The 13,610-nt window shown below is 53.1% G+C and overlaps 1 protein-coding gene and 1 non-coding gene across 2 annotated transcripts in view; both read left to right on the top strand.

The window, feature by feature from the left end:
- Positions 1–13,610, top strand: part of MRC2 (mannose receptor C type 2) — a 68,117-nt gene that overhangs the window by 50,725 nt on the left and 3,782 nt on the right. The window contains exons 11-24 of the mRNA XM_003811320.6: positions 173–321; positions 1,059–1,276; positions 2,317–2,459; positions 3,611–3,713; positions 3,981–4,119; positions 4,230–4,265; positions 4,612–4,772; positions 4,874–4,941; positions 5,644–5,744; positions 6,042–6,184; positions 12,089–12,203; positions 12,301–12,464; positions 12,652–12,760; positions 13,322–13,560. Of these exons, the coding sequence (XP_003811368.5) occupies positions 173–321; positions 1,059–1,276; positions 2,317–2,459; positions 3,611–3,713; positions 3,981–4,119; positions 4,230–4,265; positions 4,612–4,772; positions 4,874–4,941; positions 5,644–5,744; positions 6,042–6,184; positions 12,089–12,203; positions 12,301–12,464; positions 12,652–12,760; positions 13,322–13,560 (1,888 nt within the window). The remainder of the gene's footprint in view (positions 1–172; positions 322–1,058; positions 1,277–2,316; positions 2,460–3,610; positions 3,714–3,980; positions 4,120–4,229; positions 4,266–4,611; positions 4,773–4,873; positions 4,942–5,643; positions 5,745–6,041; positions 6,185–12,088; positions 12,204–12,300; positions 12,465–12,651; positions 12,761–13,321; positions 13,561–13,610) is intronic.
- Positions 7,712–7,817, top strand: LOC112437729 (U6 spliceosomal RNA). The gene has a single exon (XR_003026272.1). It is a non-coding gene; the product is annotated as a U6 spliceosomal RNA (small nuclear RNA).

Raw genomic sequence — 13,610 nt, forward strand, 5'->3', positions numbered from 1 at the left:
GGGGCAGCTGGGGGTTCCATAAATCAGCTGCAGGGTTCCCAGGGGTCCCTGCTTTCTTGAGCAAGTTATTGGTTGGGTGCAGCACCCGAGCTCCCACGGTAGGGCGTCTGGCCTGTGGCTGGGGGATTGGGAAGCAGGGAGATCCCTGCCCTGACCAGCCCGTCTCCTGAAGGTTCGAGCAGGCCTTCGTCAGCAGCCTCATCTACAACTGGGAGGGCGAGTACTTCTGGACGGCCCTGCAGGACCTCAACAGCACCGGCTCCTTCCGCTGGCTCAGTGGGGATGAAGTCGTGTACACCCATTGGAACCGGGACCAGCCTGGTGAGCCCCTTCTTTGACTTGCCTTGGTGAAGCGAGGAGGGAGGCCGGGGTAGACTGGCCCTGCCAGCACCGAGCCCCAGGGCTTCCCCATAAACAGATCATTGGTGCACTGTGGTGTAGTGGCTATGAGCACAAGCTCTGAAACCAAACTGCCTGGCTCCGATCATGACTCTGCCATCTTTTAGCTGTGCATCCTCTGAGCCTCAGTTTTCTCATCTGTCCAGTGGGAATAATGATCCTTTCCTCATAGGGATGACATGAGTCTTAAATATGTGTAAAGTGCTAATATGTGTAAAGAGTTAATGTGTGTAAAGTGTCTAGATTACTTCTCTATCTGGGCTCACAAAAAAGAAACAAATAATCTCTTCTCTATCTGGACTCATTTAAAAAATGTGTTCAGAATACTGAGCGCAATACAAGTGCTTGTTATTACTATTATTACCATTTCACATTCATTATCTTTCTAACCCTTTCAATAACCTGATGAGGTAGATGATGAAGCAGGCTCGGTGAGGTTAAGCAGCTTGCCTGAGCCCTCACAGTGGGTGAACCCAGAGCCAGGGCTCTGCCTCCATTCCCTTCCTCCCTCCTGGCTCCAACCCCAGAGAGCATGTCTCTGAAGAGGTGGCCAAGCTGGTTCCCAGTGTGAGGGCCGTGCTAGTGCCCTGCCGGGATGTGAGGGAGGACCGGACTATGAATCCTTCTCAGAGCCTGGGTCTCCCTTCCCTCTCCTTCAGGGTACAGCCGTGGGGGCTGCGTGGCGCTGGCCACTGGCAGCGCCATGGGGCTGTGGGAGGTGAAGAACTGTACCTCGTTCCGGGCCCGCTACATCTGCCGGCAGAGCCTGGGCACTCCAGTGACGCCGGAGCTGCCTGGGCCAGATCCCACGCCCAGCCTCACTGGCTCCTGTCCCCAGGGCTGGGCCTCGGACCCCAAACTCCGGTATTGCTATAAGGTAGGGCAGCCTGTTGGCCGGGTAGGGGGCAGGGGGAGGACAGGAGCAAAGAGACAGTTTAGGTGGAGGTCCCAGTGGGACCAGCCACAATCCAGAGACACACCAGGCTGCAGACGGGTGATTTCTGGTGAGACTTGTCCATGGAATCTGGAGGCCTGGTGCTCAATAATCATTTGAGGAATTGAGGGAACCACAGATCATTGATTTCAGAGGTTCCCAAATGTTGGGGCCAGCCTAGCTGTTCTTCAGAATTGCTTGGGGAACCTGATAAAAATAAAATCTTGGCCGGGCGCAGTGGCTCACACCTGTAATCCCAGCACTTTGGGAGGTCGAGGCGGGTGGATCACGAGGTCAGGAGATCGAGACCATCCTGGCTAACATGGTGAAACCCCATCTCTACTAAAATACAAAAAATTAGCCAGGTGTGGTGGCGGGCGCCTGTTGTCCCAGCTACTCGGGAGGCTGAGGCAGGAGAATGGCATGAACCCAGGAGGCGGAGCTTGCAGTGAGCCGAGATCGTGCCACTGCACGCCAGCCTGGGTGACAGAGCAAGACTCCATCTCAAAAATAAATAAATAAATAAATAAATAAATAAATAAATAAATAAAAATAAAAATCTAGGCTGTCACAATGGAGATTTAGATTCATTAGGTCTGGATTGGGCCTGGTAATCTGTATTTTTAACCACGCTAGGTTTGGGAGCCACTGGCAGAGTCCGAGGTCTTTTATTATGCACAGAAACTGAAGTCTAGGGAGAAGAAGGGACTTACCCACGTTAAGCTGTGGCTCTGCCGGGATTAGAGCCCAGATCTCCCTGCTGGTCAGGGGATGGGGCTCAGGGGCACTCTCCAGGAGGTGACTGTGCCAGCTCCCCTCCCCAGACCTCATCTGCAGATGAACAGGATTGTCCCTAGCTAGCCTGAGCCCCCTGTCCAGTAAGGCTCCAGCCCCCTCCTCTGCCATGGTGGGAAAGGCAGTAGGTGTCCCCTGAGGGGTGGGCCAGTGGGGACAGCTTAGACCGCTGGACTCTGCCCCTGCAGGTGTTCAGCTCAGAGCGGCTGCAGGACAAGAAGAGCTGGGTCCAGGCCCAGGGGGCCTGCCAGGAGCTGGGGGCCCAGCTGCTGAGCCTGGCCAGCTACGAGGAGGAGCACTTTGTGGCCAACATGCTCAACAAGATCTTCGGGTACTGAGCCGGGCTGAGGCGTGGTAGGAGGGCACCCACACACGTGTAGGAGCAGGCATGGCCGACAGACCCTTGGTTTTGTTGGGCGAGGGGGGGGATGGCAGAATGTGGTAGACCCCAGGGAGACCTGCACCTGCTGCTGGTGCCAGGACCATCTTGTCCTCACTCAAGTAGCCATGGTGCCCTGGCATCTTGGGAGAACAGGCTGGTGTGATCCATGCACTCATAGGAGACTGTGTTTTGCTCACCATCATCCCCCCAGCAATGCTCCAACAGACCCACAAACTTACATATGTACCCCCCACCCCATTGCAAAATCTCCCACACACTGGTCCTGGCAAGTGTTTCCCCTCACCTTACACCATCCTACAATGACCCACACTCCTCAATCAACAGTTTTTCCTGAGAGATAGGAGGAGAAAGGCCGTAGCTGTGAGGATTTGCCCATGGGCATCCCTCTGAGACACCACCTCTGTCCTGGGCTCTGAGCATCAGCACGTGGAATCCCCTAGCACTGGGAAAATCCAGATGGATCGAGCTTCCTGATACCTTAATTGAAGGGATCTCTCCTCTCAGCAAACATTGAAATTACATTATTTGACTCATAATTACAATAGCTCATGGTCATCACTTCTCACCATGTACCAGGCACTGTGCTAAACATATAGTCCTCACTCAAGCCTCCCGACAACCCTATGGAGTAGACGTTAACCCCTGACCCTTGTGGGTTGATAGAGAGGTTATTTGCCCAAGTTCATGGGTGAACGGATACTTGAATCCAGGTTTATTTAACTCCAGAGCCGTAGAGCCCTGCCACCTCCTCATCTGAACTTCCTAAACTCCGTAAAGTAAAAGCCTGCAGAATCTTGCTGGACAGGGCACCCCCACCCAAAAGGAACCCAAACAAAGGGGAGGGGCCACTGCCCCTTGAGTGGATGGCTTGGTCCAGCTCTCCCCAGCTCTGTCTTGGGGGAGAACTTTACCGAAGTGACCTCAATGCTGTATCGATGGGTCAATGTGAAGCCCAGATGGAGAGGCCCCAGGCCCTGGGGGCTGCCCTGGTCACAGCTGCAAGGGACAGGGGGCACGTTTGGGTTCCTGCCCCTCTCACTTCCCATCTCTTCCGTCCCCACTCCTGGGTTGTGCTGAAGTGAATCAGAACCCGAGATCCACGAGCAGCACTGGTTCTGGATCGGCCTGAACCGTCGGGATCCCAGAGGGGGTCAGAGTTGGCGCTGGAGCGACGGCGTAGGGGTGAGGGGGCCTGGGGTACTTGGGACAGCGAGGCGGGGAGCTTGGTGGGCGGGGCCTGTTTGGGGCGGGGCCTGGAGGTGGGCGGGTTTTCTTGGGGGCCGGGCCCCCGGTCGGAGCCGGCTTCAGGAAAGCAGGTCCGAGAAGGGTCACCCGGCCCCGGGTGAGAATTCGCAGCTCAGGCCAGGCGTCTTGTTCACCTGTTCTGGGTATGGGGGCGGCATGCACCTTGCTCCTCACGTTCCTCTTCCCTCCACCCGCCTCCTCCAGTTCTCTTACCACAATTTCGACCGGAGCCGGCACGACGACGACGACATCCGAGGCTGTGCGGTGCTGGACCTGGCCTCCCTGCAGTGGGTGGCCATGCAGTGCGACACACAGCTGGACTGGATCTGCAAGATCCCCAGAGGTTGGCTGGAGTGGCGCTGGGGGACGCGGGATGGAGCGAAGGGTGGCGGGGGCCAGGAATTCCAGGGAGGGTCTCCTTTCCTCACAACGTCTTTGTCCTTGTTCCCCTAGGTACCGACGTGCGGGAGCCCGACGACAGCCCTCAAGGTGAGCACCCCCCAGCCCATCCCGCTACCCATCGCGTGGGAGGGGGCGTCAACTCTGGGGTAAGGCCCGAGAGGCCTGAATGAAATGGAGGGGATGAGGAGTTCCGGTCGAGAGAAGGGGGACGGGGTTGGCTCGGACGGAGGCAGCCGCAGCCCTGTTTGCTTCCGTCTGGGAGGCGAGGCAAGCCTGGGGCCTGGGGCCTGGCACGGTGCCTGCCTGGGTCCGGTGTGCCTGCAGGCTCGCCTGCTGCCGCCTGCCTCTGCCCCGGCCCTGCCGCGCCCGCCTCCGGGGCCTGGCGTGCAGCCTCCGCCTGGCCGCCGCTCCCACGCCCGCGCTGCTCCTGCAGGCCGACGGGAATGGCTGCGCTTCCAGGAGGCCGAGTACAAGTTCTTTGAGCACCACTCCACGTGGGCGCAGGCGCAGCGCATCTGCACGTGGTTCCAGGCCGAGCTGACCTCCGTGCACAGCCAGGCGGAGCTAGACTTCCTGAGCCACAACTTGCAGAAGGTGGGCATTGGATTGAGCAGGGGGCTGCAGGCTGGGGGAGGGCAGGCCCGGGATGAGGGCAGGGGGCTGCCTACCCACACCTGCCCGCCTGGCTTCTCCAGTTCTCCCGGGCCCAGGAGCAGCACTGGTGGATCGGCCTGCACACCTCTGAGAGCGATGGGCGCTTCAGGTAGGAACCCAGGCAGGCAGCAGATGTGGAAGGGGGCTGGCTGTCCACACACGGAGCACAGAGGCAGACTTGCATTTGAATCCAGCCCTGCCCCTTCCTTGCTGGCTGTGTGGCCTTGAGCAAGAGACTTAACCTTTCTGGGCCTTGGTTTTCTCATCTGAAAATGGGAATATGAGGCCTCCCTGGTAAGATTTTTGTGAAGATTAGAAATAACATGTGCGAAGTTCTTACGCAGCATCCAGCACATTAGTTACTAAATAATGGCAGCTCCTGTTATGTCTGGTGTCATTCATCATGACTAAGGCCCTCTCGGGGAAGTGGGCAGAACATATGATCCGGGGGCCTCTTTGTATTTGGTGCCAACTTACCATGTTTTGGGGGGCTTGAGGCAGGAAGGACCAGGAGCACCTGGGACTCAGAATTTGAGCTTGTCTTTGCCCTTGGGCTTCCTGCCCTGGAGTCCTCAGGCTTCTTTTCTGGAGCAGCAAGTGTCCAGGGACAGCTGGGGCCTTATCTAGAGGCACCAGGTCCTTGGGTCTTTGACTGCCCTGAGCTCAGTAGCTCCACCCCTCAGCCTACAGCCACTAAACCCCAGAACCTGGGCCCTTCCCTGCCCCCATTCCTGCGGCCTTCATTGCTGCATCCGGTGGAGGCCCAGCTGGGGGCTGGTGCTGGAGTTACCTCTGCTCCATGCCATTGCAGATGGACAGATGGTTCCATTATAAACTTCATCTCCTGGGCACCAGGCAAACCTCGGCCTGTCGGCAAGGACAAGAAGTGCGTGTACATGACAGCCAGCCGAGGTGAGGGCAAGGTGGGGGCAGAGTGCGCAGTCAGCTGTGCAGAGGGTTGATGCTGGGCGAGCCTGGGCAGAAGTCATCAGTCTGTTCTCATTCTCTTTGTTCCCACAACCCAATAAAGGCTAGACTCAGTGAGGGGTGGACCTGTCTCCATGGTCCAGAAGACTTGAATTCGGAGCTGGACACAGGCCCTGAGCCTCTGCCCAGACTCCTCTCAGGGCATGAGGCTGAGTGTGCTGCCAGCCATGCCCTGCCCTGCTCTGCCCTGGTGGTGACTGCCCTCCCCTCCCCTTTCCGCAGAGGACTGGGGGGACCAGAGGTGCCTGACAGCCTTGCCCTACATCTGCAAGCGCAGCAACGTCACCAAAGAAACGCAGCCCCCAGACCTGCCAACTACAGCCCTGGGGGGCTGCCCCTCTGACTGGATCCAGTTCCTCAACAAGGTAGGAGGTGGCAAGGGGGCACCCAAGGGAGTCAGGGGAGAGGACGTGAACAGGGAAAGGCTGAGCCTCAGGAGTCCTGGCCTTTTGGCAGCACCAAACTCATGGCCTCTTGCCTGTACCCACCAACTTCTCTTTCACCTGGCCCCAGTACCAGGGCCAGACTCCTTGGAAAATGACTCACTGTAGTAGCACCTTCCAATCCTCCGGGAAGCAAGGTTGTCCAAATAATTTGGTGAGTTTTCTAGATCAGTGATTGCCAAAGATTTTTTTTTTTTTTTTCGAGAAGGAGTTTCACTCTTGTCACCCAGGCCGGAGTGCAGTGGCGTGATCTCGGCTCACTGCAACCTGTGTTTCCTGGGTTCAACCAATTCTCTTGCCTCAGCCTCCCGAGTAGCTGAGATTACAGGCACCTGCCACCACCCCTGGCTAATTTTTGTATTTTTAGTAGAGATGGGGTTTCACCATGTTGGCCAGGCTAGTCTCGAACCCCTGAACTCAGGTGATCACCTGCCTTGGCCTCCCAAAGTGCTGGGATTACAGATGTGAGCCACCGCCCCCGGCCTGATTGCCGGCCTGATTATCAAAGATTTTGATAATGAACTCCTATTAGTAAAACAAAATATTGAGCTTACATAACCAAACTGTGTGTGTACATTTAACTTATATATGTATAATATGTGTGTGTAAATAAAACCTACCTGCATACTAATATGACTAATATTATATATAGTAAAATATGTATAAGAACAAAAGAGTATAAAACATTAGCTAAAGATTTTTAAATACTTTTAAGTTTAAAACATTTTTTTGGCTGGGCGTGGTGGGTCACGCCTGTAATCCCAGCACTTTGGGAGGCTGAGGCAGGTGAATCACCTGAGATCAGGAGTTCGAGACCAGCCTGACCAACATGGAGAAACCCCATCTCTACTAAAAATACAAAATTAGCTGAGTGTGGTGGCACATGCCTGTAATCCCAGCTACTCGGGAGGATGAGGCAGGAGAATTGCTTGAACCCTGGAGGCGGAAGTTGCGGTGAGTCAAGATCGTGCCATTGCACTCCAGCCTGGGCAACAAAAGCGAAACTCCGTCTCAAAAAAATAAACAAAGAAAAAAAAAACAACAAAAAAAAAACTTTTTTTTTTTTTTTTGTTTTTTTACTAGTGGTATGAAAACATTTTTTTGTGCTCACTCAAAAGTGATTAATTGGCTGGGAGAGGTGGCTCACACCTGTAATCCCAGCACTTTGGGAGGCTGAGGCAGGAGGATGACTTGAGCCCAGGAGTTCGAGACCAGTCTGGACAACATGGAGAGACCATGTCTCTACAAAAAATAGGAAAATTAACCAGGTGTGATGGTGCACACTTGTAGTTCCAGCTACCCAGGAGGTGGGAAGTGGGAGGATCTCCTGAACCCAGGAGGTAGAGGCTTCAATGAGCCATGGTCATTGCCACTGTATACCAGCCTGGGCAATGGAGTGAGACCCTTTCTCCAAAAAAAAAAGATCAATTATAATAATTATTGTTTAATATGCTCACTTTGGCAGCACATGTACAAAAAGTGAAACAATACAGAGAAGATTAGCATGGCCCTGCACAAGGATGCTATGCAAATTCCTGAAGGGTCCATATTTTGCGTAGTTCATGAAAGTTGAAGGTTGTTCAACAAAAAAATTGTCTAAATAATTTTAATAAGAGCAATGTGATTACATGTACTTCACGTTTTTTAAAAATTTTAGTCTGACACTTTATGACTCATGACTCACAGGTCTAACGTGTTGAAAATCAAAGTTATTTCAAAACATGCATTTCATGGTGGCTATAGATTAAATATGCCTCACAAAGACAAATAGATTGAAGTGAAAAAAGTTCATCCATCATTTCTAAATAATTCTCCCCATTTTTAGTCCTTCTACCAATTAAACATTTTTGTTTAAAAATTGGCTAGTAGGCTGGGACGCTGAGCACTGGGAGGATCACTTGAAGCCAGGAGTTCGAGACCAGCCTGGGCAATGTAGCAAGACCCTATCTAGAAAATTCTTTTTCCAAGTGTTTTGAGTGTGCAGGTAGGAAAGTTTGGGGCACTGACATTAATCACTATGGATGCATTTCTCAACACGTTTTTACAACACCCCCTCCATAGTCTGAGTTTCTTCCCCACAGTCGTTATTTTTCCATGCACAGGCTGATTTATTAGACCTGATTAGTCCTTCGTTGTTTTTACCTGGCGATTGACAACGAGTTCATACCAGGAAGAGAAGGTTGTCATTTTCCTTGTTATGTGCCCGGGTAATTGGCATTAATCTCAAGCCATGGCTTCTTTGCAGGACATTTTAAGAACACTTAGCCCTGTTGTGAAGATTAGATTAGTTAACACTGAATAATATAATCCACAAATCCTTGTCATACACAGGAAGGCAGCCAGCCTCTTAGTGTCATGGATCTCCTGCCCTCCTCAGAATATTCAAAAGAACATTACACAGCCAGGCGCTGTGGCTCATGCTTGTAATCCCAGCACTTTGGGAGGCCGAGGCGGGTGGATCACCTGAGGTCAGGAGTTTGAGACCAACCAGGGCAACATCGCAAAACCCTGTCTCTACTAAAAATACAAAAAATTATCTGGGCATGGTGGTGGACGCCTGTAATCTCACCTACTCGGGAGGCTGAGGCAGCAGAATCGCTTGAACCTGGGAGGCAGAGGTTGCAGTGAGCCGAGATCAAGCCACTGCACTCCAGCCTGGGCGAGAGATTGAGACTCTCTCTCAAAGCAAAACAAAACAAAAACCACAAAAAAAAACAAATTACACCTCTTCTACCTTAAAAAATTAAGGCATGTATATTATTAAAACTTTGGAAAATACAGAAGAGAAACCAAAACTCACCCAACACTCTCTAGAGATCACAGCTATCAATATGTTATTCTCCTTCCTGCCTTTTTCCATGGAATTGAGCTCATACTAAATAATATAATTTCCTATCCAACTCTTCTTTCTCTGTATCATATTTTGAGCATCTCTCATGTTATAAAGTTTTTCCAAAAACTTGTTCTTTTTCCACCCACTTTTTAAACAGAATATATTTTATATATGTAATAGGTCCCATTCTTAATCATCATTGTCAAGATACCAGTTACTCTCCTGCCCTGTGGAAAGTTCTGTTTGTTTTTGTTTTTGAGACAGGGTCTTGCTCTGTCTCAAAAACTGCTGGAGTATGGTGGTACCATCATGGCTTACTTACTGCAGCCTCGACCTCCTAGGCTTAAGTGATCCTCCTGCCTCAGCCTCCTGAGTAGCTGGCACTACAGGCTCATGCCACCATGCCCAGCTAATTTTTCTATTTTTTTTTGTAGAGATGGGGTTTTGCCATGTTGTCCAGGCTGGTTTTGAACTTCTGGGCTCAAGCGATCCTCCTGCCTTGGCCTTCCAAAGGGCAGGGATTACAGGTGTGCGCCACTGTGCCTGGCCTGTGGAAAGCTCTGGAAGTATGCTAGGGTGTTCACTCCTTCACTGCCTGCCCTCACACATCTTGCTTTACTAGTTCTCTGCCCTTCTTTGTGTCCCTATAGCATTTGGATGTAGGTAAAGCATTTATGGCAGCTGTCCCCAACCTTTTTGGCACCAGGGACTGGTTTCTTGGAAGACAATTTTTCCATGTACTAGGGGAGGGGAGGGATGGTTTTGGGATGAAACTGTTCCACCTCAGATCATCAGGCATTAGATTCTCATAAGGAGCACGCAACCTAGATCCCTTGCATGTGCAATTCACGGTAGGGTTCGCACTCCTATGAGAATCTTGGCTGGGCGCGGTGGCTCACGCCTATAATCTCAGCACTTTGGGAGGCCTAGGTGGGCAGATTACCTGAGGTCAGGAGTTTGAAACCAGCCTGGCCAACATGGTGAAACCCTGTCTCTACTAAAAATACAAAAATTAGCCAGGTGTGGTGGTGGGCGCCTGTAATCCCAGCTACTCGGGAGGCTGAGGCAGGAGAATAGCTTGAACCTGGGAGGCGGAGGTTGCAGTGAGCCGAGATTGCACCATTGCACTCCAGCCTGGGCAACAAAGCAAGACTCCATCTCAACAACAACAACAACAACAAAGAATCTAATGCCCTGCTGATCCAACAGGAGGTGGAGCTCAGGCTGTAATGCCCCTTCGCCCCGCTGCTCACCTCCTAAGAGGCCGGGGACCCCTGGTTTGTGGGACAGCCTCTTCCACTAGCTTTAAGCTCCTGGAGGGCAGGGCCACTAGCACCTGCCATACCCCTTAATACACTTGCACGTGGCAGGGATGCCCTGAGTGTCGGCTGGACTGAGCTGAATACCCTCCCCCTTTAGCTGTCACTTCTTGCTGGTACTGGTGTGACCTTGCTGCTTCCAAGTTTATGATGAATTCTACTCATGATTTAAGTTGGGCCTCAGCATGGCTCTGAAACTACTTCTGTGAAACCAAATCCTTGAACTTTGTGACAGACCTCCAAAAATCTGCATTATTTCTGGGCTTACAATTTTTTACCCCAAATCTGCCATCTGCATCAGTAAGGATGGTGCTGGAGCTAATTATTAATAGTCACAGCTCTCACTGGTTAAGTGCCTACTGTGTCATGTACTGTTATCTTTAATCCTTAAAATGATCCCCAAAGACAGGCTTTGTATTACCACTTTACAGAAGAGTAAGTTGAGGCCGTAAGGTTGTCAGAGCTGGAATCTGACATCTCCCCCTTACCTGAATCCCACCCCTGTCTTTATGACTCCAAAGCTTCCCTACACCCTTTCTTTTTTTTCTTTTGAGACAGAGTTTCGCTCTTGTTGCCCAGGCTGGAGTGTAATGGCGTGATCTCAGCTCACTGCAACCTCCGCCTCCTGGGTTCAAGTGATTCTCCTGCCTCAGCCTTCCAAGTAGCTGGGATTACAGGCATGTGCCACCACGCCTGGCTAATTTTATATTTTTAGTAGAGATGGGGTTTCTCCATGTTGGTCAGGCTGGTCTCGAACTCCAGACCTCAGGTGATCCACCCGCCTTGGCCTCCCAAAGTGCTGGGATTACAGGTGTGAGCCACCATGCCTGGCCAACACCCTTTATTTTCCATCACACTGCCTCTGAGCAGAAAATCATTAGATATTCATTTTCCTAAGAAAGAGTCTTCACTTGATGAGAGATTTCCTACCCAGGGCTTTTGTTTGTTTGTTTGTTTGTTTGGAAACCTTATAGAGCTAATGAAAGTGGGAAAAGAGAAATGTAAAATTACAGAGTTAGAAGCTGCTGCTAATAGATCATTCAACAATAGAGATAAAAGTGTCCTAGGGCTGGGCGCGTCTCTACTAAACCCCGTCTCTACTAAAAATACAAAAAATTAGCTGGGCATGGTGGTGGGCGCCTGCAGTCCCAGCTACTCAGGAGGCTGAGGCAGGAGAATGGTGTGAACCCAGGAGGCGGAGCTTGCAGTGAGCCGAGATGGCGCCACTGCACTCCAGCCTGGGAGACAGAGCGAGACTCTGTCTCGAAAAAAAAAAAGTGTCCTAGAGATAGATGATCATGTAAGTTTAAAGGGCAAGATAATGGATGTCAGACAACATTCGGAAGGGTGTTTAGCAGAAAGCAAGATAGATCCTTGTCCCCATCTTCCTAGTGCTTGGCCTAGGCACTGTCGTCATAGCCTTTGATGGCCCAAAGAAATCCTCCCATTTGAAGATCCCCTGGAGTGTGGGCAGGTGTGTGTGAATCTGCAGTGCCAAGCTGGGAGGTGCTGGAGGCTGCCAAGCAGATCCAGCTGTCCTGGTTCTCAGATACTGTTCTCTCCCGGCCCTCAAAGGCCCCCCAGCACCTGCTGCTGAGGGGCGCGCAGTGGCCTTTCTGGGTTTGTGGATGGGGTGGTGGGGCTGGCCATTACATCCCCACCTCTGCCCCACAGTGTTTTCAGGTCCAGGGCCAGGACCCCCAGAGCCGGGTGAAGTGGTCAGAGGCACAGTTCTCCTGTGAACAGCAAGAGGCCCAGCTGGTCACCATCACAAACCCCTTAGAGCAAGGTAGGGCCAGCCTATGGGGAGCCCCCAGTATCCTCTGACACTGTCCCCCCAAATAGCTATAGCAGAGTCACTCACAACTGTCTTCTGGGGACCATAGCATTCATCACAGCCAGCCTGCCCAATGTGACCTTTGACCTTTGGATTGGCCTCCATGCCTCGCAGAGGGACTTCCAGTGGGTGGAGCAGGAGCCTTTGATGTATGCCAACTGGGCACCTGGGGAGCCCTCTGGCCCTAGCCCCGCTCCCAGTGGCAACAAACCGGTGAGGATGCCCTCCCTGTTCCCCTCCACACCCCGCTGCCCTAAGCCTGTGGGGCTGCCTTTGCCCCAGCATCTCTTGCCCCAGGGTCTCCCTTCTTCCAGCCTCTTTGCTCACATTGCAGCCTTCTGGGGACAGTAGCACAGGGAGGCAGCTGCTGGGGCTCCCCTGAGCAGCTCCCTCCCCCCAGACCAGCTGTGCGGTGGTCCTGCACAGCCCCTCAGCCCACTTCACTGGCCGCTGGGACGATCGGAGCTGCACGGAGGAGACCCATGGCTTCATCTGCCAGAAGGGCACGGGTATGTGTCACCAGTCACCTGGGAAACCCCAGTGGGGCCCTGGCACCGGGCTGGATGCTGGGACCATGCCAGGAGGAAGGAATCATGGTCCCTGGCAGAGCAGGGCTCTGCTTGGGAAGCAGATGGGTAGAAAGGCAAGGTGCCAATAAGATGGAAAAGCAGTAGCACCCACAGGTCTCAGGAGGAAGATTTGGGGGTATGGAGGGCTCGTTGGGTCGGGGGGAGAGCTAGACGCTGGGCTGCATGAAGTGCTGGCACGTGTGGCGTCAAGGACCCTGAGGTTCCAGGTCCAAGACACCTCCAGTTCCATGCGTAGGTGGCCTCTGCCCCGGGTTCCTTGGGTAGGAGGAGGTCAAGGCCCTCGCCTCCCTGTCCATTTGTTAGCAAACATGTATTATTAATAACAACAGGGCTGACACCTACCAAGCCTTGGACTGGGCCAAGCGCCGAGTCTGGTGGAGACCTGGTCTTTGCCTGGTGTCCGGCCTTCTCCTGGCCTTGTGCCTGGGAACGGGGTGAGGGAAGCAGAGCCCAGCCTGAACCCTGACCCCTTCCCTGTAGACCCCTCCCTGAGCCCATCCCCAGCAGCGCTGCCCCCCGCCCCGGGCACTGAGCTCTCCTACCTCAACGGCACCTTCCGGCTGCTTCAGAAGCCGCTGCGCTGGCACGATGCCCTCCTGCTGTGTGAGAGCCGCAATGCCAGCCTGGCCTACGTGCCCGACCCCTACACCCAGGCCTTCCTCACGCAGGCTGCCCGAGGGCTGCGCACGCCGCTCTGGATTGGGCTGGCTGGCGAGGAGGTGGGCTCCCGACGCTTTTGCCCTGGGCCCCAGCCTTGCCCGGGTTCCCC

Source organism: Pan paniscus, chromosome 19 (assembly GCF_029289425.2).
Source record: "Pan paniscus chromosome 19, NHGRI_mPanPan1-v2.0_pri, whole genome shotgun sequence".
In the NCBI taxonomy this organism is placed as follows: domain Eukaryota; kingdom Metazoa; phylum Chordata; class Mammalia; order Primates; family Hominidae; genus Pan; species Pan paniscus.